This window comes from Leiobunum rupestre, chromosome 8 (assembly GCF_980474605.1).
Source record: "Leiobunum rupestre chromosome 8, qqLeiRupe1.1.hap1, whole genome shotgun sequence".
Lineage (NCBI taxonomy): Eukaryota > Metazoa > Arthropoda > Arachnida > Opiliones > Sclerosomatidae > Leiobunum > Leiobunum rupestre.
The window spans coordinates 36145218-36173119 of NC_143391.1; the positions used below are offsets into that span (position 1 = coordinate 36145218).

At 35.6% G+C, this 27902-nt stretch overlaps 1 protein-coding gene across 2 annotated transcripts in view; it reads right to left on the minus strand.

Annotated features, from left to right (window-relative positions):
- The window catches only part of LOC149933304 (mitogen-activated protein kinase kinase kinase 7-like), a 47042-nt gene extending 19614 nt beyond the window's left edge, over positions 1–27428 (minus strand). The window contains exons 1-5 of one of the 2 annotated variants that reach the window (XM_090156390.1): positions 27363–27428; positions 17340–17473; positions 15284–15394; positions 11788–11859; positions 11680–11725 (exon numbers count right to left, since the gene is read on the minus strand). In XM_090156390.1, coding sequence (XP_090012516.1) covers positions 11680–11725; positions 11788–11859; positions 15284–15394; positions 17340–17387 — 277 coding nt within the window. In that variant the 5' untranslated portion in view covers positions 17388–17473; positions 27363–27428. Of the gene's footprint in view, positions 1–11679; positions 11726–11787; positions 11860–15283; positions 15395–17339; positions 17474–21025; positions 21269–27362 lie in introns of those variants that run through there. The other variant, XM_090156389.1, reaches the window with a different exon arrangement.
- Positions 27429–27902: the final 474 nt, after the last annotated feature.

Genomic DNA, 27902 nt, shown 5'->3' on the forward strand with positions numbered 1-27902 from the left:
CCATTTATGGCCTCAAGCAAAGTGGTCGACAGTGGTACAATGAGCTGGACGCGACCCTGTTGAAAATGGATTTCAAAAGACTGTGTTGCTGTAACTGTATATATAAGATGGGTACTAACGGAATCCTTATTGTTTACGTTGATGACATCATTGTCCTAGCAAGAGATGAACAGACCATGCAAGACATTGTAAAGATGCTGAAAGCACGTTTCGACATAACTGACCTAGGAGAACTTAAATATTTTCTCGGAATTGAGTTTTAACACACCAAAGGGCGGATGAAAATACATCAAAGCGGGTATATAACAAAGATCGCAAAAGAATATAACATCACTAAAGACCCCACATTGACAATGCCTTTACCCACGGGTGTATCATTAACTAAGAGAGATTGCCCAGAGAGTGACTACTTGGAAACATCGTATAGAAGAATTGTTGGAATTTTATCATACCTTTCACAGCGGACGTGACCTGATATCGCGTTCATCGTGGGAAAATTAGCATGTTTCTCGTCCAACCCCGGTAGAAAACACCATAATTATGCGTTGCGCGTTTTGAGCTACATTTGCTCTACCAGCGAATATGGACTGAACTATCGCCGCGTTAATAACTGTGCACTCGAGGTCTATTCAGACGCATCATAAGCCTCAGATGAAGATGACAGAAAATCCACCAGTGGGTTATTCGTCTACATCCAGGGGAATCCAGTGAGTTGGCGATCAACCAAGCAGGATACAGTGGCTCTAGCCAGTATGGAGTCCGAATACGTGGCACTAGCCGAAGCCGCAGGAGAACTGATTTGGTTAAATAGTATTCTCATAGAAATCAATCCTTTGTGTAATAATTTAGGTGTTATTAAGAAATCATTATTGTTGTGCGATAACCAATCAGCTATTTATTTTTCCGAGAGTCGAATAGAAAATAACCGAACTAAACACATAGATATAAAACACCATTTTGTGAGGGATCATTTCGAGAAAGGTTTATTTAATTTAGAGTTCGTCCCCACCAAGAATAACTTGGCCGATATATTCACCAAACTCTTACCACAGAAAATGGTTATAGATTTCTGCTTAAGCATTAGATTAATTTAACAAGTTTTGTACCAACCAAATTATTAAACTACAGGGGAGTGTTGTAATTAGCTGACCTTGACCCCCGTATAATATTAGAACGACCTCTAGGGATAACTTATGTCTAAAATATTATTTGAGCCTGTTGGCAGCCTTGTTGTTCCTCCTTAGTATGTTGAGATGATAGGTTAGGCTAGAGGACGTTATGCCAAATTCTAAATGTTGGATGTGTAAATATATTGTTTATAGTACTAATTAAATTAACCAGTTTTATATTGCAAAGCAAGTCTGTTGGTAATCGTTTACTTTCTAACACTGCCGTTTGAATCAATTCACCCCATAGATTGATAGGTAATTTTGCTTCTTCCATCAGTGTTCGGACAATTTTCAACAGTGTACGATTAGTTATCTCAGCAACAACCCCATTCATGGGGGGAGAATAAACATTTGTTTTCTCATGCTCAATGCCTTCTTTTTTACAATGTTTTCAAAAATCTGAGAACAATACTCAAAACTGTTGTCTGTGTGTACAGATTTAATTTTTCTGCCTGTTTGTCTCTCTACAGATGCTTTGTACCTCATGAAGCGATCTATGGTCTCACTTTTCTTGCCCATGGGAAATACAGTTGTCGATCGACTTTTGTCATCAATAAAGGTCATCACCTTTATTGATGACAAATACCTGGCTCCCCCTGGAGTAGTAACTGGTGATGGCCCCCAAACATCCGAATGTACCAAATCAAATAGTTCAGCACTTCTTATTCCATCAGTTTTCTTATACGGTTGTCTAGTGCTCTTGTAGCCACATTCAATATAAGGTCAGGGTAACGTGGCCCAGGAGGTTTAAGATGTGACTACACAATGCTAAAAGAACCAAGTCCAAGTTTCACCGTAAGCCTAGACTAGAATGTATAGGTAATAATAAGGAATTAACTCACAGCTGGTATGATAAACATGGCATCCCTTAGTGCTGGGCACGAACTAGTAGACATGTTGGGCGAGACGCGACAAGAGCTGCTATTCAGGACGACTTCACGACCCGGAATGAATGATCTACCTCGGCAAAGCAGCCGACGGTAGATTTGATGTAACAGGGCTGCCAGCCCACCCCGGACTACCTCAAAGGGTGCTTGACATGGCTACACTCTTGGCATCAAATGGACTTAATCCATTTAGCATTTCATGAGTGGCCATATATTTTAAGTCTGCTTCGTTCACATGGCCCATTCTCCTGGGCCATAATTCAATACCTCTTAATTTGGCATTTTGTGGGCTCGTAGAAATATATGATGATATTTGAGGACTTCCCTCTTGGGACTCTTGTCGTACTTCAACATTAATATTATAAAAATTATCTTGCGTTAACTAGGCTTCCTCAATCCAAATTCCTAAATCGCCAGTCAGTGTGTAACGGGTTTTGTGAAAACCAACGTTATCTTTATGTGTAAATGCTACACTTTCGTATAATTTAAGCCCTTATCCGAAGTTAGATATTGAAATATTTATTAGTCATGGAATAAAGACTAAAGGGAATCGAAACAAGTACATATATTATGATTATGGTACAATGGTATATTTAAATCTCTTCACTTTGCCCGTAATGACCTTCGTTCTTGGGGGGGGGGGGGGGGTTCCGAGGCTACGGCCATCGGACCAATGGCAAACTCTCTTAGTCATGGATCGAGACTTCCCAGTTCGGATGGTGTACTCTCCCCAGATTCTGAACATTACTCCCCTGATTGACCAACGATCTTCCGCTATCCTCAACTGACTACCATCGCGGAATCCCTTTACAGACCGACAATCTTCACCAATCCTCAAATGTCAGACATCAGACTCCCATGTTCAACGTCAGGTCTTGAACTCTCGATCTTACTTCCAACAGGTCGTTCTTTCTTCTCCCTGGGGAGCTTCATCTGTTTTCCCGCCAATCCTGTCAACAGCTAGATTACACTTTGCACCCCTTTATCGTTTATTAGCGGGAAAAACCAGTTCATCACAAGTGAAGGCGATTTATCTAAATCACCAGTCAGTGAAGGCGATTGATTTAAAGTTAAATTGCATTCTAAATTATTAAAAAACCATTTATACTTAATGTTGCTATAATAATTCTGTTGCCCTTAATGTTGTTATCTATGTACTTTAACCTAAACTATGTCATGATCAAAAAGGGAGAGAGAACTAAAACAATAAACCACGCTTGGAATATGCTCAACAAGATCTAATCATTTATTCATTCTCATCCATACAAAACCAAAATACATAAAGAAAGCAGACGACGCTTTCATCTGACTGCCAGAAACAAAAACAACGAAACGGCCAACTATGTGAAGGACCATATGATAATATTTAACACGGCCAACTATGTGAAGTACCATATGATAATATTTAACATACTCCCCTACTTCACATAGACAAGCAAAATATTACATTCCGGAAACATTATAGTCCAAATACTTTGTTAATCTACACAAAACTACAGTTGGTAAAGCTTTGGTGAAAATATCAGCTAAATTATATTTGGAACGTTCAAAACATATTGTGAACAGTCCTTCCTTACACTTTTCACGAAGGAATTTTACACGTAAATCTAAGTATCTAGTTCTTGCATTATCGATATGGTTTTTAATGCATAGAATGGCGGCTTGATTGTCCATCTTCAGTATAATACGTCCTGGAACATGTGGAATTATTGGTTTACACTCTTCTAAGATGCGTTGCAGTACTATAATGGCTTTTGTTGCTTCAGTAGCTGCAATTAGTTCTGATTCCATGGTTGATAATGCTGTCAGGGTCTGTTTAGCTGATCGCCATGTGATTGGGTTTGTACCGCACATTATTATACAACCAGAGGTGGATTTTCTTGTTTCGGGATCAGATGCAAACGATGCGTCACTGTAAACGTTAATTTCCAGATTGCTCGTACGTTCCAGCTTTAGGCATTTCTCTTTCGTCGTAACCACATAATTCCAGAGGTGTATCAACTTCTCCCAAATATTCATATCATACTTTGTACAATACTGGGCTAAAGTATTTACAGCGTATAAAATATCTGGACGAGTATGGCGGGCAATATACAAAAGGCATCCTATTAAATTTCGATAAGGGACTTGCAGTGGATGTTCTTCTGCCTTCACAGGAGTATCAATTATGCTTCGATATCTCATGGGTTCATAACACCGTCGAAAAGGAATATCTTTAAATTGATGGTTCTTCAAGTTTTCAATATATCTTGTTTGTGACATCATTATCCCATCTTGATTGGTTTGAATGTCAATTCCTAGAAAAGTCTTTATCTCCCCTAAATCTTGTAACTCGAATTTAGATGACAAAAGTTGCATTATTTCAGACATGATGGATTCGTTTTTCGTTAGGATAATTATATCATCAACGTACACGAGTAATATGCACTCCCAACTGTAACGGTACACACATTGACAAGACATGAGATTTGAAAAACCTAGAGTTTTTAGTTCCTCGTCCAACTTATCATACCAACATCGACCTGCTTGATGCAAGCCATAAAGGCTTTTATGTAATTGCCACACATATTGGTTGTTGATCTTGTAACCCTTTGGAATCTCCATATATGTTGTTTCTTCTAAGTCTCCGTAAAGATAAGCACATGTAATATCCACATGTTTGTGTGACCAACGTAATAGGACCACAAGGAACAATAAAAATAAACGGATGGATGTGAAATCCACTACGGGTGCATAACTCTCTTGATAATCGGTTCCTTGAGCTACAATTCGTGCTCTATGTCGTAAAATAGTTCCTTTAGCATTACGTTTACGTACGTATACCCACCGACTACCGAGTACTTTGTGATTATTTGGTCTTTTCACTTGTTTGAAAACGTTCCTTTCTCTGAGCGTGGTTATTTCGTTGTCCATCGCTAAATCCCAATCAGAAACATCTTCAGCCTTCAGCGCTTCTTCAAAAGTTTTAGGGTCATCAACGTTTGCAAAACAGAAGTTTAAGTTGTTAAAAAAACCAATGACGTTAGTGTCAACATTTTCTTCTGTTGGAGGTTCTTTTAACGCTAAATCGCAGATCCCTGTGTAGTGATTGTTCTATTAAATCTGGGTTAATTGCTATTCCTTTTTCAGAACAGAACTCAATTACTTCACGGCTACTTCTACAATCTTTATGCTCCCCGTATTTGTAATAAATGTCAAAAGTACCAGCTGTCTTTCCTGATTGTCGTTGTCTGACTTTGCGAATCCAAACAGTTTGAGTAGGTACTATTTCTCTTTTATCTTCAGCATCTGGTTGGTGTTTTACTGTTGTGTCAGCTGTTATCTTTGTTACCTCCTCCGATTGTTTTGATACTTGTTCCGGAAATGGAATAGGAACTGGTAGTTCTATGGCTTGATCATTATCTTCATTCGTGATAGGCAAGTGTACATAGTTTCGTTCGTCCCTCGTCAACGCTTTTTCATAGTGCATTGTTTCATTGAATTTTACGTTGTCACATTCCACTATTTTGTCTGTTTCGGGGTTCCAAATACGATAACCTCGTGTGTTCAAGGCGTAGCCCACTAGGACACCTTTCTTAGATGTATCAGAGAATTTATTCTTCCTAATTTCTTTCGGTACGAAGTAATGTGCAAGACTACCCACTCTTTTTAGGTGCTTTACGGATGGGGTCCAGCCAAAACGCATTTCAAAAGGTGTTTTGTTGTCTAATTTCTTTTGTGGCATACGATTCTTTAAATAGTTAAATGTATATAGCATTTCGACCCAAAACCGAGGAGACAGTTGACTATCCTTTAGCATAGCTCTTATGGAATTTAAAGCTGTTCTATTGTATCTCTCTGCTGTTCCGTTTTGTTGGGGTGTATATACATTCGTGCGTTGGTGTGCAATACCCATTGAATTGAGGAAATCTTGCATCTTATTACTGCAGTATTCCATACCATTATCGCTTTTAATACAGATAACTTTTTCACCTGTTTGGCGTTCCATCTTTACTATGTACTCTTTCATCTTATCGAACACCTCCCATTTATTTTTCATTGCTGCTACTTCTGTCCAACGTGTATTATCATCGAGAAATGATATGTAATACACTTTGCCTGATCCTGATATGTATGCAGATGGACCCCAAACATCAGTATGTACTAGCTGCAATATTTTTGTTGTTTGTATTGTAGGTATTGCTTTCCTTTCCATTCTTGTCATTTTTGTTTCTTTACATATTTCGCACTCATGTTGTTGATTACGAAACTGAGGTAAATATCTCACACTTCCGCTGTTTGACATCCTGATAATGGTATGGACACTATGGTGCCCGAGTCTTCTATGCCATAAATCCAAACTGTCGTTCGCTTTTTCGGTATAATTAACTACCGGTACATCTTCGGTATATGGCTCACCAAACATCCTATATAATCCACGGTCACCTTTGAATATCATTATAGTGTCGCCTTTATCATTTAGAACTGTCAATGTCTGATCACCACCCCTCCACTTGTGTCCTGCCTTATCACTCTGAAATCCGCTAATGAGATTTCGTCGGCCATTTGGAGCAAAACCTACATTCTTCAATAATAAGATCCGTGTCTTATCTTGTATCTGATGTTTGATTACTACATCGCCTATCCCTGTTACGGTAAACGTGTCATGATAGGAATTCATTGTTAATGGAGCGATAGATTTCAAATTTGTGAACCACCTCATATCGTTGCACAGATGTGCCCCTGCTCCAGAGTCCCAAATCCATTCATCTGTCCGTGGTCCATATTCATCGGGCTTTGATACTGTAGCAACATCATAACTTGGTCTGTCTCGAGTATTGGTATTTCTCTTTTGTTTGCTATAGCTCTTCTTTGGTTTTCTACATCTTCTAGCGAGATGTCCAGGTATACCGCAATTGTAACATGTTCTACTTTCTCTTCGGGTTTGTGACTGTGGTGTCGAAGTTGTCATTACATCTAGCCTTGATTCGTTTACATCGTCCTTTAATCTCAAACGATCGGCTTCAGAAATAATAGCATGTTTTACTTTCGCTGATGTAAAATCCGCATCTTCCCATTGATATACATTTAATACGACACCATTGAATTCCTGAGGGAGCTCACTGATCATCTGGTACGATATTTCATTGTCGGGAATAGTCCCCCCTGCTTCTTCTAGAGAAGAAACAGCTTCCAAAACTCTGTTTAGGAAAATCTCTATCCGCTCCCCTTTCTCTGGTTTGCATGTAATGAATGTACGACGTAACATGGCTATACGTGCCCTGGATATGGGTTCATACGTTTCTTTCAATGTGGTCCATGCCTTTAATGGATCAGTAGCATTCCTTAATAGACGTTTAATCTCTGGCTCTAAAGTCAAATATAAATAACCCAATGTCTGGGACTTCTTTTCATTATGTAGTGCCAATAAATGTGGATCTTGTGGTGTGGTTGTTGTAGAGTCAATGAATTTACTTAAACCCTTCGCAGCCAATGCCATTTTAATATCTATTTTCCAATCAGCATAATTGGTGCCGTCTAATTTCTTGAAGGTGAATAGTTCCTCCCCTTTGAAAGCCATGTTGACTTTCACCTAAGCCTTGCCTTGCTATAACTGCTATACCTATCGATCATTTAGGCTCTTAACCTTTGTTGCCCTTAATGTTGTTATCTATGTACTTTAACCTAAACTATGTCATGATCAAAAAGGGAGAGAGAACTAAAACAATAAACCACGCTTGGAATATGCTCAACAAGATCTAATCATTTATTCATTCTCATCCATACAAAACCAAAATACATAAAGAAAGCAGACGACGCTTTCATCTGACTGCCAGAAACAAAAACAACGAAACGGCCAACTATGTGAAGTACCATATGATAATATTTAACACGGCCAACTATGTGAAGTACCATATGATAATATTTAACAAATTCAATATTAATTAGTAAAACGTACCTTTCTCTTCTTGTCTCGATGATTCTACAAGGTTCATTCCACCATCCAGAACTTTTATGTGTGTTTTCAAAAAAGCGTCAACTCTTAAAGGTAATATCTCATGGGAGAACACTATTTTTTAAATTGATGAAACTGTTTTCCACGAGAGCGCTGCCATCTGGTGACTCTTCAGCGGATGGTTCGCCAAAGTTTGAAACAAGTTGATCTAGCTCTTCTTGGGTGGTGGTACCTGACGTTTTGGCAATTATCCACGGTTTTCTCCTTTCACATTTGGTAATTAATCCGGTTTCTTCATTTTGCCCTTCAGTTTTGCTCAGTGAAACCGTTATTGTTGCAACAAAAATGTCTCAGTTCTTTAATACTCTGGCACTGAATCGCCTGTCCCAAAGCGCGTAGATAAAAATTGCGAGTTCTCACTCTACCAGCAATGCCTTTAAGTTGGAAGAGTAAGTTAGCTACAAATGAGATGTAGTCGGTTAGAAAACGGGCAATTCTGAAGACCCTGGCAGCTGCGTTTAAAAGAGCAGTAGACTTGTCGGTAACTACTTCTTTAGGCGCAAGAGCTCCTGAGTGGCGCCAAAACATTAACCAAAAGTAAATGAGTTCGAATCGTGTGTTTCGTTTAGCATTTGGGTCACTGCATACGTTTTTTTGGTTTTCGGATCATTTACTGTGGCCTCGTACAAGAAAATATTCCCACTTTTGGTACCATTTATTTCCAATTTCCTCTCAAGGCTCAAAGTGGCCAGAAATATTTTAAATTAAATTTTGCCTGACCGGATAAAATAAAATACAAATTTTGTCCGACCAGGCCCGGAAAACCGATCGAACCGGAGTAGACCCGAAGAACCGCCTAAACCCATATAGAATGAAGCTTTTTTTGGTTTATGATATAGTGTAGATATGCAGCGGGCTGGGGCCGGGTCGATCATAAAAAGACCGACTCGTCTCTAACAAAGCGTGGTAAAAGGGAATACACCCTCCAACGCGAAACCTTTCGAGGGCCACAGAAACACCAGAGGTTATGCACCTTTAACGTTGCTAATCTGTATGATCCTTTTGTTCACTTCGCCGTCATTTGTGCGTTCTCATGTTATGCTGTATTCAACGTATGCTCGCTCTTTAGCCAGAGTAAAGTTAAAAAGCAGCAGCGAAGTCAGACTTTTGTCAAGGAGGGGACGGGTTCGAAATGTAGAAATAAAATTTAGTACAGTCAAAGCTACAAACTCACGCCCTCTCTGGCTATGCCACTGCTAAAGTTAGCCACTTTTTAGTACTCCAGGAAAACTATTTATCCTCAACGACACGAGATAAGTTAAAAGGCTGGCCATAGCAGATATAGGATCGGGGTTCGCTTCATATGAGCTTGACTGGAGAGGGTAAAAACCATAGGAGAACAATTGACAATATTTAGTACGGGTAAAAGAGGGTAGTTAAGCTGCAAAATTCGTTCCAACTTGCAACGTGGCCTAAACGTTCTATTTTGTTGTCTACTTAAAGGATGCGATGAGTCCGCAACGATGCGAGGTGGACAACATATTTTTTTGGGGGGCAAGTGCGTGCAGATGCACCAAAATTTGCGCGTTCAACGAATTGGACCATGTTTGGGGTTGTTCCTGATGGCAATTATAATGCTGAGTCGAACGCGGCTATCCACATGCATAGTTGCACGGGCTCGTCTCACGCTTCCATAGACGTAATCTAACGCGAGCCCTTCCTATGGAAAATTAACAGGCGGGCTCATGGGGCTCACGAGCCCGTGCAGCTATGTCCACATGGCCGTAGAACGAACCGTTTTCGAGTTATGCCCGATTTTGCACTGAATGTGGTTCTTTTTCTATAACAGACCAAAAAAAATTAAAAAAATTTACATTAAGCAATAGGGTTTAGTTCAGTATCGTTTCTGTAGTAAGTTTTAACGCCGCGTCGAATGTGACCCACCACGAGTCGCTAGTGCTAATAGGTTCTGAGTTATATCTAACAAGTCGGCCAAGGCCATATTATTAGTTCCTCCAACGCGATCTGCATGGAAGACTTCCAGAAATTGAGATTACCTCGCCAAAACCTCTAAAGTCATAGGGAGCGGCCAACAGCGAAACTGCGTTGGAGGGTGACGAAATATAACCAGAGGTTATATTCCCTTTAATTTGTTTTATAGTTGCCTATAAAATTAAGGTGTTTTTTTTCACTTGGCTTTAAGTGGTCTTCCTTAAGTTAGTTTCAAGTTGGCTTTAAGTGGTCTTTATTAAGTAAGTTTTAAGTTGGCTTTAAGTGGTCTTTATTAAGTAACGTTTTAAGTAAGTTTTAAGTTGGCTTTAAGTGGTCTTTATTAAGTAACATTTTAAGTAAGTTTTAAGTGGGCTTTAAGTGGTCTTTATTAAGTAACATTTTAAGCAAGTTTTTAGTTGGTTTTAAGTTGGTGTTAAGTTGTTTTTAAGTAGGTTTTTAGTTGGTATTTGTCTCAAATACAAACTTAAAACCAACTTAAATTGTTCTTAGACCACTTATTTTTTGGTAAGGGCCCTTAACTAACGAGGAGACTACCCGAGGTGATAATCACCGATTTTGTTGAAACTAGGTGGGTATGTAGACCTTATGGTAACATGAAATTTCACCAAGGGAAAAGTTGCAATGGGGTGCAATCGGGTGCAAAAGCTAATTTTCAAATTGGGAGTATGGGGAACTTAATGGCCCTTTCTTGAGCTGGTTGGACCCAGTATTATTGTAGAATAAATCTGCACAGTCTAAAATGGGCTGGACTAAGGCATTATATAAGAGGCAGAGATTGTGTAAGTTCGAGTTAGTTAAAAATGGTTTAAACAGCCATAATTTGTTTGACTTTGTTTAACGTATTGTCAGTATGTGTTGTCCAGTTGAGTTGCTCGTCAAAATATAATCCAAGGTATTTAAATGTATAGACCCTCTTTATTCCCACTCTTTCGAGTTCGGTAAGAAAGTGTACCTCAAAGGAACTATTGACTTTCAACTTCCTACTATCAGCTAGGAAGACACCAGAGTACAGTCAACCAACTCTCACCTTAATTTATCCGCAAATATGCTTTGCCATCAACCATGCTAAGAAGTTTTTTATTCCCCTCTTAGTCCTCCAAATTCAGTCAGCTAATTATGCTCTAAATGTTTATAGTAAATTGTTTTTGTTATGTTTAAAACATTCTGGTATTCTTTATAAATAATTCAACAATTGCCTTAGTGGGATGTGCCTGTTCTATATAAACTAAGTTAATCTATTTTATGATGCTCTAAATGACACTTTCCAACTAGCCTCGCAAGAACAGCCAATTGTTTATCCTCAGGCCAATTGGAAACCCACTTCTTCCTAACACTGGTTCCGCTACACAGTAGTGACAATGCCATGGTGTGGAACTAGATTCATTGTGAGTTATAAACTTATTACATTTTTAGTTGTTAAACTTAGCAATTTATTATTCATTGACACATTTTTGAGTTTAACACTTATGGGCTTACTTGCCACATCACAAATTTTATTTTCCCATCAATGTAGTTAAATGGGATCACCGCTCATCGAAAAAAAAGTCACGACACAAGATGCATCCACAATTTTTAACTTTTAACATTGAAGCTGCAGCACGTATCAATCCAAAATTATATTTGTGTCTAACAAAGTTAGTACCATTTTAAAACTGTTATAACCATTTATATTTACCATTATATAGAGAACCACCTTCAGCATATTCCATCACCAAACAAACCTGAAAGTTGGCCAGAAATTCTATGAAATTTATTGTTTTTTTTTGTAATACAAACTTATTACCATTGGTAGTGCTGTACTAGCTCCATAAAATTTCACAATGTTAGGGTGACATACCCTGGATAACTGCCGGACCTATGTAGAGTAAAAAATTACAATAGCAAGATAACATTATAATGATATTTATTATTCCTAATCAATTAAGCAAGTTTTGCGGCTCCCAATCAAAGGCTTCCGAAAATATACAGAAAATAATAAATATAGGACACAATAATTTCAAAATAATAGATTTATAGGACTAAAATTACTGATTTGATAAGGTTAAAATATCAAAATATAACAGTTTTATACGATTATTACTCAGGAAAATCAGTTGTTTAAGACAGGCTGGAGATAACACAAATTTCATCCACATGCAGCAAAACTTCTGTTGTCACCGAGAAAAATATCTAAGTAAATATTTACTGTCAATGTAACTAATATGTTTAAAATGTTCTTAGTTGAATTACAACCCTTATGTTACAAAAATGGGAAATGAAGAATAAACATAGAAGCACAGAATTATAATATTTCTGGAATCCCTTAAGTTTTAAATGCTTTAATTAAGTCAGTTATAGAAAACTGACAAAATTTAAATTACTTTAAAAACTTCTGCATTATATTGTGTTATTGGCTCTTTTTAAAGACGTCCCAGGTAGCAAAATGTGGTTAAAAAACCGTTTTAAAACCGTTGATAAATAGTAGTAAATCAAACGTTATAATAACGTAGATCATGTCCGGTGATTTATACTATAAAAAAACCGTTAGAAATACGTTTAGTTAACGTTAGTATTTTTCTAATCGTAACGTTACTTGTGCAACGTAAATAACACGTTATACAAAAAACCGTTTATTAAACGTTCAATAAACTACCATAAAACGTTTTTCTAACGTTAGTGCTCTAATTGAAACCAACTGTAAATCAACGTATTTTAGGAGTTAAAATAACGTCGTTCTTATACTAGAATGTATGCCTTTTACATACTAATTAGAGCAGGCGTGATCTCCGAAATGGATCAATTTGTATTTAATGCATCTCTCACATAAAAATTTATTGATAGCCATAAAAATATAAACAGACACTGGAAAAAATTTAAGTTAAGAAAAGAAAGAACTGTACTTTTTATAAAACGTTTGGGTTACAATGCAATATGAACTACTAAAACATATCAGTTAATTAGATTAACACAAATCACTTTTTTGGAAAATAAAAAATTGGATCTACTTAAAACTTGAATATACGTTATTTAAAAATACTTAAATCGTATTTCCAATAATCGAGAATATTTGAAATTAAGCATTTAATTAACGAATTTTAAATATTAATTTCGATGTATACAGCGAATATAATATCTCCCTTGTTTCTAAAATATCACAAATCGCTTTTTACGGAAAATATACACGCTATTTATTGCAATACTGAATCTAAAATCTCCATCAGTTTGGTCAAACATCTTAAAAAAGTTTAATCTTACTTGTCGTTACTTCCTAAATATTTAAATCTTATTCAAATTAATCAAAAATACTTGGAGATAATCTTAAATCCCAATTTTGAAAAGTATAAACATATGGTATTACAAAATCTATTTCATTATTGAAGGTACACAAATCACCTTAACTCAATGACAACAGAAAAAAATATTCAAAATATAACAATAATGACATTCCTCAAAATTATTTAGTACTAACTAAGCAATATAAATTTCTCTATCAATATAAACAAACTGCAGAATTGCAGATGAAGATTGATTTTTATTTACCACAGCTGACTATTACAAAACTTTTTTATTGTGAATTTGTGATGGCCTATAGTATTTAAGATTAGCAGTAAATATAGCCCTAATGAAAATAATCCCTTATTTTAGGGTTAAGAAAAATGTAGAATGTTTCCAAATTTCAACTCTCAACATTGAATTAAAAAGCATTATTTCTATTTTTTTTTTCTAAATCACTTAATGCAAACATTGTGAACTAATGTAGAGACATCAATTTGGGAAGGGAATTATATTTTATCACAGAATTTAAAATTTTCACATTAAATACACTGGTATTTTGTTCACCCACTGTATCGTGTACCAAGAATCATGTAATCAGAGCTAAATATTTGAATTTTTTTGTCACAACTGTCTATTGCTAAACTTTTTAATTAATAATATGAATTTGCGATGGCCTATATTTTTCAAGATTAGCAGTAAATATAGCCCTGGTAATAATAATTCATTTTTAAGATTTAGAAAAATGTAGTTTTTCTCAATTTCAATACTCAACATTCAAATAAAAAGTATCATTTCTAAATTTTAAACTTATTGGAAACAAATTGAACCTAAGTTAATTTATTGCATACAATGTGAACTGATTTATAGCTTGAATAAATTCATAAAATCATAGTTTTTAAACCAAGTTTGTTAATGCAAATGAGACTTTGGAAAGTGATACAAAGGCTTAACTGCTGGGTCACGATAATCCATTATTAAATACTAAGCGATCATGTCAAATGACATTTAGTAAATACCTATTAGTGTTTTATAAGCTTATCATTAACTTGATAATATATTTAATACTTATAATTACCATATTCATTCAAATTACAGCACTATCTATTGATTGTTTAAAACCGACCGTGCTAATGCCTATTGCCTAATGGCGCGATACTTTTACCACTGCCTATAGTACAAATGCGTAGGTACTGCTTTTACTTTCACTTTAGATAATCTCTACCTGTGCAGAGCCACAGCCGACTTCGATTGGTCGCATGTATAGGGAGTTGTTAGTCCACGTGCGCGTGGCATGAAGGGCTTGCTACGGTGCCACCACACTCCTACGCGCATTACAATTGTAACATCTAGAATCCCGTTTCGGGGTACAAAAAGTGTTCAATCACTTTCTATACCCGAGAATAAAATTAATTATTATAACACATCACTTGAGCTATGCTTGAGCTAGGGGATGAAATGAATTTTTTTCTATAGATGGATAAATTACGAATAGGCAACTTAATTCGGCTGAAAATATGGTAAATGACAAATTGTAAGACCAAAAATAAGTTTTAGAGGTTTTGCTGTAGTATTTCTAACAACGATATACTAAAGTATTAAGTTAAAATTTTAACCTTTATCGTTGAATTAGTATCTATAAGAACGTTTATATGGTTATTTATCCTTAATGAAAAAATAGTTTTTAACAAAACCAAAAAGAAACGTTATATTTTCGTCTAAAAATAAACTTGGACGAAATTGATTAAAAACAACGTTATTTTAACGTTAAGAAGGTTATTGGAAAATTTGGTTCGAAACAGTTAAATTTATAAACTACAATTCAACGTTAGTAGAACGTTGAAAAAATAACTCATAACGATATTTCAACCAGATAACCAAAATTTAACCAAATTGCAACGTTGCTTTGCTACCTGGGGTCGGTCACTAGATTAAAAATGAATTAATTTAAAACAAAAAGTAAAAAATGTGTAAAAAGAGTTAAATGTAATCGGCCTTATATTTAAAAATAATAAATATCAAATAACCTCAACCAAGAAGGCATTTTTTTCTTCTTCAGTTTCAATCAGTTTAATAGCTACATCTTGTTCTTTCCATTTTCCTTTTCTCACAGTACCAAAAGCACCTCTACCAACAACCTGAAACACAAATTTAAATTTTTATTGTTAAATATTACTTGTCAACTCAAGTAGTTAGAATAGTCTTCCATCAAATTAGATAGAACTAAACCTTGGACAATGAGGATCCTCCTTGACCTAGGATAAATAAACTACCCTGAATTTAGAATGCATGCTTGGTTCATTCAGAGCACCAGTGTCCTATATTGGAAAGATTTCTACCCAAATATTGAATAAGTGCACTACAAGTGAACATCGTTAGCATGAATTTATTCATATTAAACCATGAATATAGATCTCCTATGACACTGGCGCCATCACGTTCAAAAAAAGGCTTAGCTTTTAAACCACACCCACAGTGGCATCACCGCATACAGTCTGCCTAAAATTTTGCGTCCATAAATATTTTGAGTCCGTTTGATAAGATAAATTATGGGTTAAAAAATCGCGAAAGTTGCGCGTGAAATTAGTTTTAGTTAATCTAAAATAAATTTAGCGAGTGAAGAATTAACCCTAAAGGTTATTGCTAGGTTAGCCCTTGATAAGGAGGAAGCAAATTTTAAAACCATAAAGTCTCAAACATTTAGACCATTTTGGTTTACGTTTGTTACCAGAAGTGAATGAAAAACTCAGTCTTGACTTATCAATTAAGTATTTTGAATGAATTTAAAATGATATTTCAAACATTCAAACAGAATTCCTAGCTGTAGCCGAAGATATGAAAATTATTCAACTTGACTTCAAATGATGCTAAGCCTAGGTTCGATAAGTTAAGTAAATGAACTAATGATAGATTCTTAAAATTATCACAAGAGGTGGAATGAATAACTTTCAAAAGATCCACTTTTGAACTAGTCATATTGGTAGAAACAGACATTTTAAAAGCACTTTTTAAACCATAATTAATATAATTAAGACTTATGGAGTCTAAAAATGAAACGCAAAACACAAAATGGACTCACTGTAACTCCAAAGCACTAGTTGGATTTTTAGCGTTATTTCCTTTCATCTCTGATTGACTCGTTTAAATATCATTGTGACGTAAATTGGCAGAAAATCCAGCCTTTTTTTTAATAATGATAGTACCAGGTATATAACCTACTGTTTCATGGTCGAATATGAATAAATTCACGCCATTAGACGTAATAACTTTCACTGGTCATCTAACATTTTTACACACGGGCTATTTATTCGGGTGGAAGAGTTTAGCAAATTCTCTATGTAGAAACACTGGCGAATAATGCAATTTCATATGGGTTTTTTCCTTATGATTCAGATCCAGTATTCTGTTCATCCAAGAATAAACACCTCGAGCCTTGGTAGTAATATAGTAGAATAAATCTGATCTAAAGTCATTTTTCATTACCCTATTTTTATAAATATTGGTATTGCATGTCTTTTCATATTTCATTTTACTATATATTTCAAGTAAAAAAAAGTTTTAAGTACACGATGATGATTGAGTACTTAATTGCAACCACTCAATCTTTATTATTTACAACAATACTCATCAAGAAACTAATCTACTAGGTGTATCACGACCCGTTAATTTTTGGGAGTGATCACCTTGTTTTTTTTTCAATTTTTCTCTTTTCTACCCTCAGTATAGCCATCTAGGGGCCAGCTCATAATAATTTTTCTGTCTGTATAATTAATATAGTCTATTCTGGTAGCCCCGTAGTTTGTTTAAGTTTACGTAACCTGATAAGATAAGGTTTATTTAGTATATAATGCCTAGTCAGCTTTAATTTAACAGTCAGTTTTATTTCAATCGATTCTTCAAGTTTTTAGTGAAAATACTTTTAAGCCAATCTCGTGTAATATTTAGTTACCATCAGTTTCTCATATAAAAACCTCAATTATAATTTATTTTTAAAAATTAGAAACCGAATCACTGGTACTTAATAAAATCTCGCTATTGACCTAAAATGTTTAATGCGGGTAAATATCGTAAATTTATTCTTACTTGTAAAAGTGTTATCTCATTTGCATCAATTTCTTCCACGAATTCCATTGTCAAAAAAAATTTATCATCAAAAATTCATATCCTCATTCATGAGGGCTAAGCTTCACTTAAAATGCCAATCAATTACGAGATTACTGTAAAAGAAATGGTTTTGAGGAGCACAAAAAGAAGAGAAGCCCTTTAAAATTATGACTCCTTTATACTGGAAGACAAGTCATCATGAACAAGAGTAACAAAAATTCAAACCACATTTAAAAAATTTTATCATATTTTGCCTAATAGATTCAACCAAGAGTGCATTTGGTTATCTAAGAATATGGAAGAACAGAAATAACCTCTTGTACCACTCTCACAAATTTTGAAGACCACTAGTGTCACAAAAAACTAGAATTTTAAAGGCACATAAAATAAGAAAAAGCTGAGCTTCTATGGTGGCCTGTAGAAACTTACCACTTCAGAAGATCAACAAATGGCACTATCTTAGATTATTTTCTTTTTCCAGCGCTTGAAATTAAAGCAGATAAACATTTACTAGAAGGATGGGTTTAAAATCTGTCTTTCCATATTCTTAGTTATGCTAATACAACTTTGGGTCAAGCCATCAGGCATACAAAATGTAACCCTGATGTTTATTAAAATATGCAAAATACCCAAGGCATCACCTTAGAAACAAATCAGGTAGCAACTTTTATTGCCTTTAATTCAGGTGGCCGGTTATACTGTGTAGGAGGGTGGTGGAAAGCTCTTCATATCACGTACCTCAACAGGTCCTTACACTTACTATTAACGTAGAAAAAATTAAAACCAGAAATATCAAGTCATTATGTATAATGCAATAAAATGTTTCACTTTTGGTGGTACACTACTGCTTTCAAGGTAGCTGTTGAACTGTACACAAAATTACATAAAAAGTCCCTCTTTCCGATAAATATACACGATAGTACTAGAAAGAGATGAGACTGAAATTGACATTCAATTTCAGAACTGGGTCCAAAACATTATTTCGGTGGTGTTAGTGCCATCACTAACAAAGGGTCTTTCTTGATGCTCCCATCTCCCTTTTCAACTCCCTTATGCCACTGGCTAAGCCCTCTTAACTCTCAAACATTAACTGAACGTCAACATGCTGTCATGTTTTGGAACATAAAATGCGTGTTTGTAATGACTTCTCGCTAAGAAGCAGGGTTCGAATTAAAAAAACCCATGGGTATAATGAAAAAGAATCGTCACAATATTGCCTGCAACTTCATAAGGCCCTGTATGGATTACCACAAAGTGGACGAAGATGGTATGAAGAGCTAGATCGCACATTTAATCTACTCGGGTTCAACAACGTCCTTGGTACTAACTGTGTCTACAGTGTCCCTGGACAAGCAATAATAATGGTCTATGTGGATGACATAGCGGTCTTGGCTTGTAATCAGCAGGTACTGGATGAGATACAGAAAAAGATTGCAGGTGCCTATGATGTTAAATGTCTGGGGCCAATATCTACATTATTTCGTGTTGATTTTGACACAAGGTGATGGAAGCATAAAACTTCATCAGACACGATACATCAGGAAAGTGGCTGCAAAATTCGACATTCATCTGGAAGAACCCGTCAGTTTACCATGAATCCCAATGTAATATTGACGAGAAATGATTGCCCAGAAACACCGGGAGAAGTCGATGTCACCCAATACCAAGCGTTGATTGGCAGTCTCTTATATATCGCGCAAAAAACAAGACCGGATATTATATTAGTAATAACAGCTCTCTCGCAATTTAGCAACAATCCGGGTTTTCTACATTGGACTCTTTTGCATCAAGTTGTGAGATATTTGTTATCCACAATAACTTATGGACTAAATTACATGAAAGAAATTGAACCAAAGCTAATCATGTATTCTGACAGTGATGGGAGCACAGATCGTGATACAAGAAAATTCATCAGTGGTTATGTCTTGTTTATAAGTTCCTGTCCGTTTTCCTGGAGGTCAGCAAAACAAAAATCAGTTTCCCTGTCGACCATGGAGGCACTTTCGGAGTCAGTTAAGGAACTAAAGTGGGTGATCCAAATACTACAACAAGGACTTAGACAATTTCAATTCGGTTCAGGATTTCTGACACCCACTGTGTATTGTGACAATCAATCTGCTATATTTTATAGTAAAAATAATGTTGAAAATCAGAATTCCAAACATATCGACATAAGGTACCATTTTGTACGCGATTATTCATCTGAAGAGTTGTTCGTGTTAAAGTATGTTACATCAAAAAAGAATGCCACAGATATTTTCACAAAACTATTGAGCAAAGATCGGTGGATAAATTGTTTACAGATGTTGGGATTGAATAATCAATGAAAAAAAAATGTTGTTAATGATTAACCATATGTCTAACCATGATATTATAATGTCTAAGTGGGGGAGTGTTGTTGTTCGGTTATCAGAGGATACTTAGCCATAGTAAGCTTTAGGTAGAGTCAGAAAGAATAACTTTCCATCATGGGAAATATATGGAACCACAGGTGTAGTGTGGGGTATTTATAAATACATTGTATAGGTCTGACAGCCCTGTTGGGCAGTTATCTCTGTTGCCTGGCAGTACTGCTCCCTCACACTGCTAAGCTAGTCAGTTGCTATTACATTGTCACAGAGTTTGCTTTATTTTTATATCGTTCACTAATAAATTAACTTAATTAATTAGTTCATTGGTTTATTTATTATTCCAAAATAACAAAAACAACGAAGAATTTATTGAGGATGATGAACAATTGTCAGATTTCGTTCTTCTGACCGTAGTGATGAGGAAGAGGTTCCAAAAAATATTGTACCTGATATCAGAAATTGGGCTTTAAACCTCAATGTAAACCATCTAGCGGTAAATGATCTCCTCAAAATATTAAGAGATCACGGCCATGACATGCCTGCTGACTCACGAACCTTATTGAAAACACCAAGAGAAACAAATGTTCTAAATATAGATGGAGGTGAATTTTGGTATGTCGGATTGAAGGAGGGACTAGCGAATTTCATTAACGATAATCCAGATTATCATTATGAAATATCATATTGATGGACTACCGTTATTTAAAAGTTCTGCAAATCACTTTTGGCCAATCCTGGCGGCAGTATACAATTTTACTGAAGGTACTATAGGTCAACCTTTCATTGTTGGCGTTTTTTATGGTGAAAAGAAGCCTGGTAGCCTAGAAGAATATTTAAGTCCATTTATATCCGACTTAGAAGAGCTGACAAGAGACGGATTTACGCACAATAACGGTCGTACATATATGTGCAATTCGAAAGGTCCCTTTATATTGGACACTCCAGCCCGTGCATTTGTTAAAAACACAAAAGGTCACACTGGGTATCATTCTTGTGATAAATGCGTAATCACTGGGTTTAGATATAATAGGCGTTCTGTGTTTTGGAGTGACAATGAAGTCCCGCTACGAACAAATGAATCATTTAGAGCCGAAGAAGACGAGTTTCACCATTTAAGAGGAGGACCATCGCCATTGACTAGCCTAGATATCGATATAGTGCGCCAGTTTCCTTTAGATTACATGCACCTGGTTTGCCAAGGCGTTATGAAAAAATTAATTATAAACTGGCTTAGCCGTCCATTGACTGTCAGGATGAGTAGCCGAACTGTTGATTTGTTTTCTGCAAAATTGCTAGAAATTAGAAAGTACATACCAGCCGAATTTGCTCGAAAACCACGGTCTCTAAGACACATCGATCGTTGGAAAGCAACCGAGTTGAGGCAATTTCTCCTTTACACTGGGCCGGTACTCGCTGCTGATTTTTTGGAAGAAAACGTTCTGAAACACTTTAGAGTACTTCATTGTGCAATTTATATTTTGGCTCATCCAGAACTTTCCAAATCTCAATCACAGTTCGCCAACGAACTCTTAAATTTCTTTATATCTACATCCAGGAACCTATATGGGATGGAGTTCATAATAATGAATGTGCACGCACTTTCTCACATGACGAGTGATGTAAATGTTTTTGGAAGGCTTGACGCCTACAGCGCCTTTCCCTTTGAAAATCCCTTGCAATTTTTAAAGAAAAAACTGAGAACACCTAATAAACCTCTTCGGCAATTAATAGATGTCAAGAAAACGCAAGGCATATTTTTCCAAGAAAAGAAAAAGTTCTATCTTTAAAAAGACAATACCAATCTGACAATACTACTTTACCTCCCTTAGTCATTTCATATAAGAAACTACAAACTCCAAAGTTTTTAGTGTCATCTCTTTCCGATGGAAACAGTTGCTTTAAATTAGAAACCGAACAAGTTGTGGTTGTTCGTGAAGTTTACCAAAATCAAGACCAAGAAATATTGGTTCAATGCAATATTTGCAAGAAAGTAGACGATTTGTTCGATTATCCTATGAATTTATTTGAATTGGGTATATTTAACGGTAGAATCACTCAAGAAAGTTTCAATTTTCCATACACTAGTTTAAAACAAAAATATTTGAGGTTGCCAAATGACACTTCTGCACACTTGTATACTTTTATTCCTTTGCTACACGATTCCTAAACTGCTTCGTACTATAGTTAATTTTTTTACTTAATTTTGTATATATATCTCACATAATTCGGCTTAACGATTTCTACGTAATTTTTTAGATGTTTCTGGTTGTAAACTTCGAAGTTGATAATTCTGTCGAAGTATTACCTGTTTCGTGGTGCTTGAATAAAAAATTATGCTATTGGCCGAAACATTTACGAACCTCAGAAATATCTAAACTTGTTCAAAAACAAAAGAACCCGGATAAAAAGTGGAAACAAGAAAAGATTAATATTTTAACCCGAAACCCAAGTATATAAATATATTTCGATAAATAAATCGTGCTTTTTTAAAAAAATTTAAATTTCCTTGTTATAATATAAGTTGAAAATATTGAGAAAGCCCGACAAAAATGCAAAATGGCAGAAGAAACATAGGATTTAGCGACAGACGTGGATATGGGAAGAGGCAAAAGAAAACGAAAGACTGCTAGGAAGTATAGCAGTGAAGAAAGTGATAAGGGCAGTGAAGACGAATTATCCGACAAATATTCGGAAAACAGCGATGACACTGAAATGGTATTATTTGTTTCGTTTGTATTAAATGCCAAACAGAATTAATTAATTAAGAGCCAAGTTTATGAAAATTATATACGTATGCGATTTCAGAACCACTAATCCCGAAAAAGAAAAACCAAAAGCTACTGAAGAAAAAAAGCAGTGGTACGAATCTTAATCTTTCATATTGTAAAAACTTGTTTAACGTAATTAAGCTTCTACAGATCAGCAGCCAAAGAAAAGTAAAACTTAAAAAAAAAACAAAGACAGTTTGAAATGCCAGATCCACCTACATTCACTAGTAAATAATATTTTCATTACCATATTGCTTCCAAAACCATTTCGTTACATATATGTGCTAACTGCGTAGGTTTTCAAAAGGAAACTGAAGCAAACCATGATGTGAACAAGCCTGGATTTTTGTCGCACTCTTCTTGAATAAATCAGGAATAGCTGGTATAAAATTAACTAAATAATGGCAACTTGAATGATATATTGATAAAACGCTTACGCTTATCTTGCCAGGAAACAATTATAGTCAAGCAAACACGTGCAACCAAGCGCAATTGATCGAAAAAGAGAAGATACCAGACAAGGAAATTAGTGTTTTAGATGGACAAGAAAGCTCAATTTTGTCGGATCGAGGAAGCCTTACAATTCCTACAATTCCAATTAGACGTAATTAGTTTATTCGGTTTAAAAGACGGAAATATATATAAATATATACATCTTAAAAAAATGTGGCAGATTTCAACAAAAACGAGAAAAGCTCTAAGGAAACGAAAATTGTTAATGAAAATTCGAATTTTGAACCAGAGGAACCATTTGACTATGACGATAAAAATCTAATTAACGGCGATGGAGGTAAAGCTTTGTATAAATTAAACTTCTTAATCTATATTAATTTTTTTTGGTATAGAAATGAATTCCCAAGCATTGAATTTGACGAATTCTAGATCCGTTTCAAACCCGCTGAATTCGATTTCTGATAATACGCCATCAAGATGGAGCATAATGTCGAACCATTCCATTGGTATTTGAATTCATATCCAAATTAATATTTAATAACGCCTCTTGATAATTTTAGCTGCTCCAAGTCAAAGTTATATACTTGAAGACAATCTATCACAAAACGTGTCAGCTGATTTACAAAACATCAGAAGGGCTGCAGAAGCTTCACGTAATAGAAAATATATCTTAAATATAAAATATAAAATTAAATATATCTAATAAATTTTTTGGAATAGAAACCAAGACGCATTCTGGTTCCCTATCAAACCCACTGCATTCTATTTCTGGTACTGCACAGTCGAGCTGGGGCATTATGTCGAATCATTCAATTGGTACTTTCAGTTTATATCCAAATATTTATTGTCTTTTAATAATTGCTATATTTATGATTTTATAGGTTCTCAAAGTCAAAGTTTTATACGAAATGTGTCACCTGATTTTCAAAGCAGGACTACAAAAGCTTCATGTACTAAAAAATATAATTTAAATATAAAAATACATATATAAGGACATATTTCAATTAAATATAACAGCTTGCTGCGCTAAAGATGAAATGTTTCGGAGAGCAGTGTTTTCAATCTGAGTCGTAAACTAATTGATGTTCAGCGGTTGCTTTCCAACAACAATGCTGGTGGTTTTTTGGATATCAATGGTTTGCCTTCTTTACCAATAATATCACCAACGAAGCTGGAGGAGTATGAGAAGGTGTTAGAGCGTGAATCAGAAAGAGTAAAAATTGTACGTTTGAGTTGAAAATTTACAATAGCAGTAGTATTTATTTATTTTCTTCGTAGGTTTCGCATCTTGGATCTTTTGGTGGTCGCACGCTCGGTGATATAGTAAGAAGAATTTTAAGAAATTCATTTCACCATAATCTTGTGCTTCAAATGAATTGGAGTAGGAAACAAGATTGCATTGCCTTTTCCAAACTTAAGATGAAAGATGCGATTATTGGTAAATTGAAAAATACTTTATAAATATATAGCTTGACTTTAAGAAATGTTCGATAATTTTCTTTCGTTACAGATGCTGTTCGTCGAAATAGCAAATTTGGAAAATCAACTACTTTTGATATCGAAGAGATAATCAAAATGTGGCTGAAGCATAAAGCGGATCGTAAAGGAGGTAGACAGCAACGAGCAGTGAAACAGAAAGCACTATCGGAAAAGAAACAAGCCGAGAAAGAAAACAAAGAGGAAGATACAGGAACCGATTCTGAATGAAGGAAATATGTTTTTAGGATCGTTATTAAGGATATAACGTGCTTGATAGTGCCTTAAGTGCTTTGAAAATTTTTATCTCTGTTTAAACAATAACCATTTTTAACCATCTAATAGATGTTAAATAAGTTTTTACCTTTTTTAAAGTTTAAATGCAAGTGGTATTTAATTTCAAATCAAACATTTCGATATTGTTATAATAAATATGTTCAGATTTCCATTTTTTGGCATCGAATAAGATGTTAAATATAAAAGTTCCTGAATATGTATGTTCCTATTTTTTGTACTTTTAAATACAAGTGGTATTTTTGGAAGTAAACGCTTTGTTATTTTAGAATAAATGTACTGTGCATTTCAATAAAAATTTATTGTTTGATATTATTGTGTGCTTTATAATGATCTGTCAGAATTGAGTCGGGAATAGTCATATTAGTACAGTCGGCCCAACGACGTTCCGTAGCCGGGTAATCAATACGTTTAGAGTCGGCAAAGTGTCAATTTTCCAAGGTCGGCCGACTCTTGAGACCCTAGGTCATTTCGACTGTAAAACTAATAGTCGGCCGACTTCGCCATTATAATATTTTTGCCGACGTTGGCCCGACTCCAATGTGCTACAGGGGTATATTTAATAAACATACTATATTTAATAAACATAATATATTTAATAAACATAATATATTTAATAAACATAATATATTTAATAAACATAATATATTTAATAAACATAATATATTTAATAAACATAATATATTTAATAAACATAATATATTTAATGAACAATAATAATTTAATAAACATAATATATTTAATGAACAATAATAATTTAATAAACATAATATATTTAATGAACAATAATAATTTAATAAACATAATATATTTAATATATTTAAAATAAAAAACCCAATAAAACCCATAAATACCCAATAAAACCCGAAAAAAACCTAAAAAAACCCACTGGGCTGGGTATTTTAAAAAAAAACAGGTGTTTTTAAACCCTTGCTAAGAAGGCCAATAAATAGGTTTCCAACTAGGATTGCCGTTTAGAACCGGAACCGAACTGAAAATCCCGGTTCAGTTCCGGTTCCAAGAAATGGGAACCAAAGCCACTTCGGTTCGGTTACGGCTCCATGTAGACCCGAACCGGAACCGAAGGAGAACCAAACTGGACTGAACCAAAAGAACCGAATACTATTACTTTTGAAAAAGCCACGAAAAGAAAAAATAAACCACTGCCAACAGTGACAAGTGCTATTACGTCTATTGTCTCAATTGAAAGGAAAAACCGTTGTATTTAGAAATCACTTAATTTATACAATATTATTTTACAGCCCAGTGTTACTAGGGTTTTAGCTCTATTAGCCCTATAAAAAAATGCCTGGGTAGGGTTGGATGAACTGATCAAACTATCACTCTCTAAATAATTTTATTCCAATTCTTCATAAAAAATATTCTGTCCATTCCCAAATTTCCAACAACAACTGCCTTTTTCAAAATCCACGCGTGCACGTTTTTAAACATCGCATTATAAACAAACTTACCTCATGGAAAACAAACGTACCTCATGGAAAACAAACGTACCTCATGGAAAACAAACGTACCACATGGAAAACGAACGTACCTCGTGGAAAACGCACGTACCTCGTGGAAAACGCACGTACCTTGTGGAAAACGCACGTACCTCGTGGAAAACGCGCGTACCTCGTGGAAAACGCGCGTACCTCGTGGAAAACGAACGTATCTCACTGAAAACGCACGTACCTTGTGGAAAACGCACGTACCTCGTGGAAAACGAACGTATCTCATCGAAAACCAACGTACCTCATCAATCACGCACTAATTTTTAAAAACTTGCCCATCACAATTTCTCAACAATAAATTTAGATAATAAACCAAATTATATACAATATTATTTTACAGCCCAGTGTTACTAGGGCTTTAGCTCTATTAGCCATGTAAAAAATTGCCTGGGTAGGGTTGGATGAACTGATCAAACTATCACTCTCTAAATTGTTTTATTCCACTCTTCATAAAAATATTCAAGTCCATTCCTAAATTTCCGACAACAACTGTCTTTTTTAACCATGGCAAAAAAACGTACCTCATGGAAAACAAACGTATCGCATGAAAAACAAACGTATCGCATGAAAAACAAACGTATCTCATGAAAAACAAACGTATCGCATGAAAAACAAACGTATCGCATGAAAAACAAACGTACCTCATGAAAAACAAACGTATCTCATGAAAAACAAACGTATCTCATGAAAAACAAACGTATCTCATGGAAAACCAACGTATCTCATGGAAAACAAACGTATCTCATGGAAAACAAACGTATCTCATGGAAAACAAACGTATCTCATGGAAAACAAACGTATCAATAAATTTAGATAATAAACCAAATTATATACAATATTATTATACAGCCTAGTGTTAAAGGGAGTGGGCGAGCTCATGAGATTCATTCAGGACAGAGAAAACCCTAACAACAGTATGGCCAACCAACAAATAACAATAAAAGGTGGACTCCTTAGTCCTGCACCGCTAAAGACAGAATCCACCAAATACAACCATGTAGAAACTTTCTAAACCAACAAACAAACATAATAATAAAATTCATTTTCATTATCATAGATACCCTGAGGAAGAAAAACACAAAATCCAAGCTTCAAATCCATATAAAATAAAATAAAACACATTTTAGACAAATAGCTTATTTTCCTTACGATAGAACTTCCATAGATAGATTCTTCGAATAGCCAATCAACTACTACACAGCTATGTGGACAAGTGGTCTACGAGCAGACAGCTGCAAGGTTTTTTTTTATTATTCAAAGAAGAAAGGGCTGATTGAGTCTGAGAAGACCGCGAGCCCGGCGAAGACACCAGGGCGAGATATGTGTAACGGCCACGCCAACGGAGGGATACGTGGGGACAGGGGTGGGGACACCGGTGGCGGAAGTATTCCGACCACCCGTTGGGGAATTGGTAGTCGTCCTCACACGACCATCCACAAACTCTGCCTCCCGGACGCCTGGAATTACAGGAGGGAGCCACTACTCCCGGCAGCTGCAAGGTTTTTAAAAATTAAATGCATGCAGCTAAGACCAGGGCCGTGCAGAGGGGGGGCAGGGGGGCAAAATCCCCGGGGCCCGGGTGAAAAGGGCCCACGAGGGGGGCCCGTAGCTGTAGGGGGGGGTGCAAATCCAGATAACTTGAGAGAAGTTTTCAGGGCTCAAGGGGGGGGGGGTGCAAATCGAAGGGGC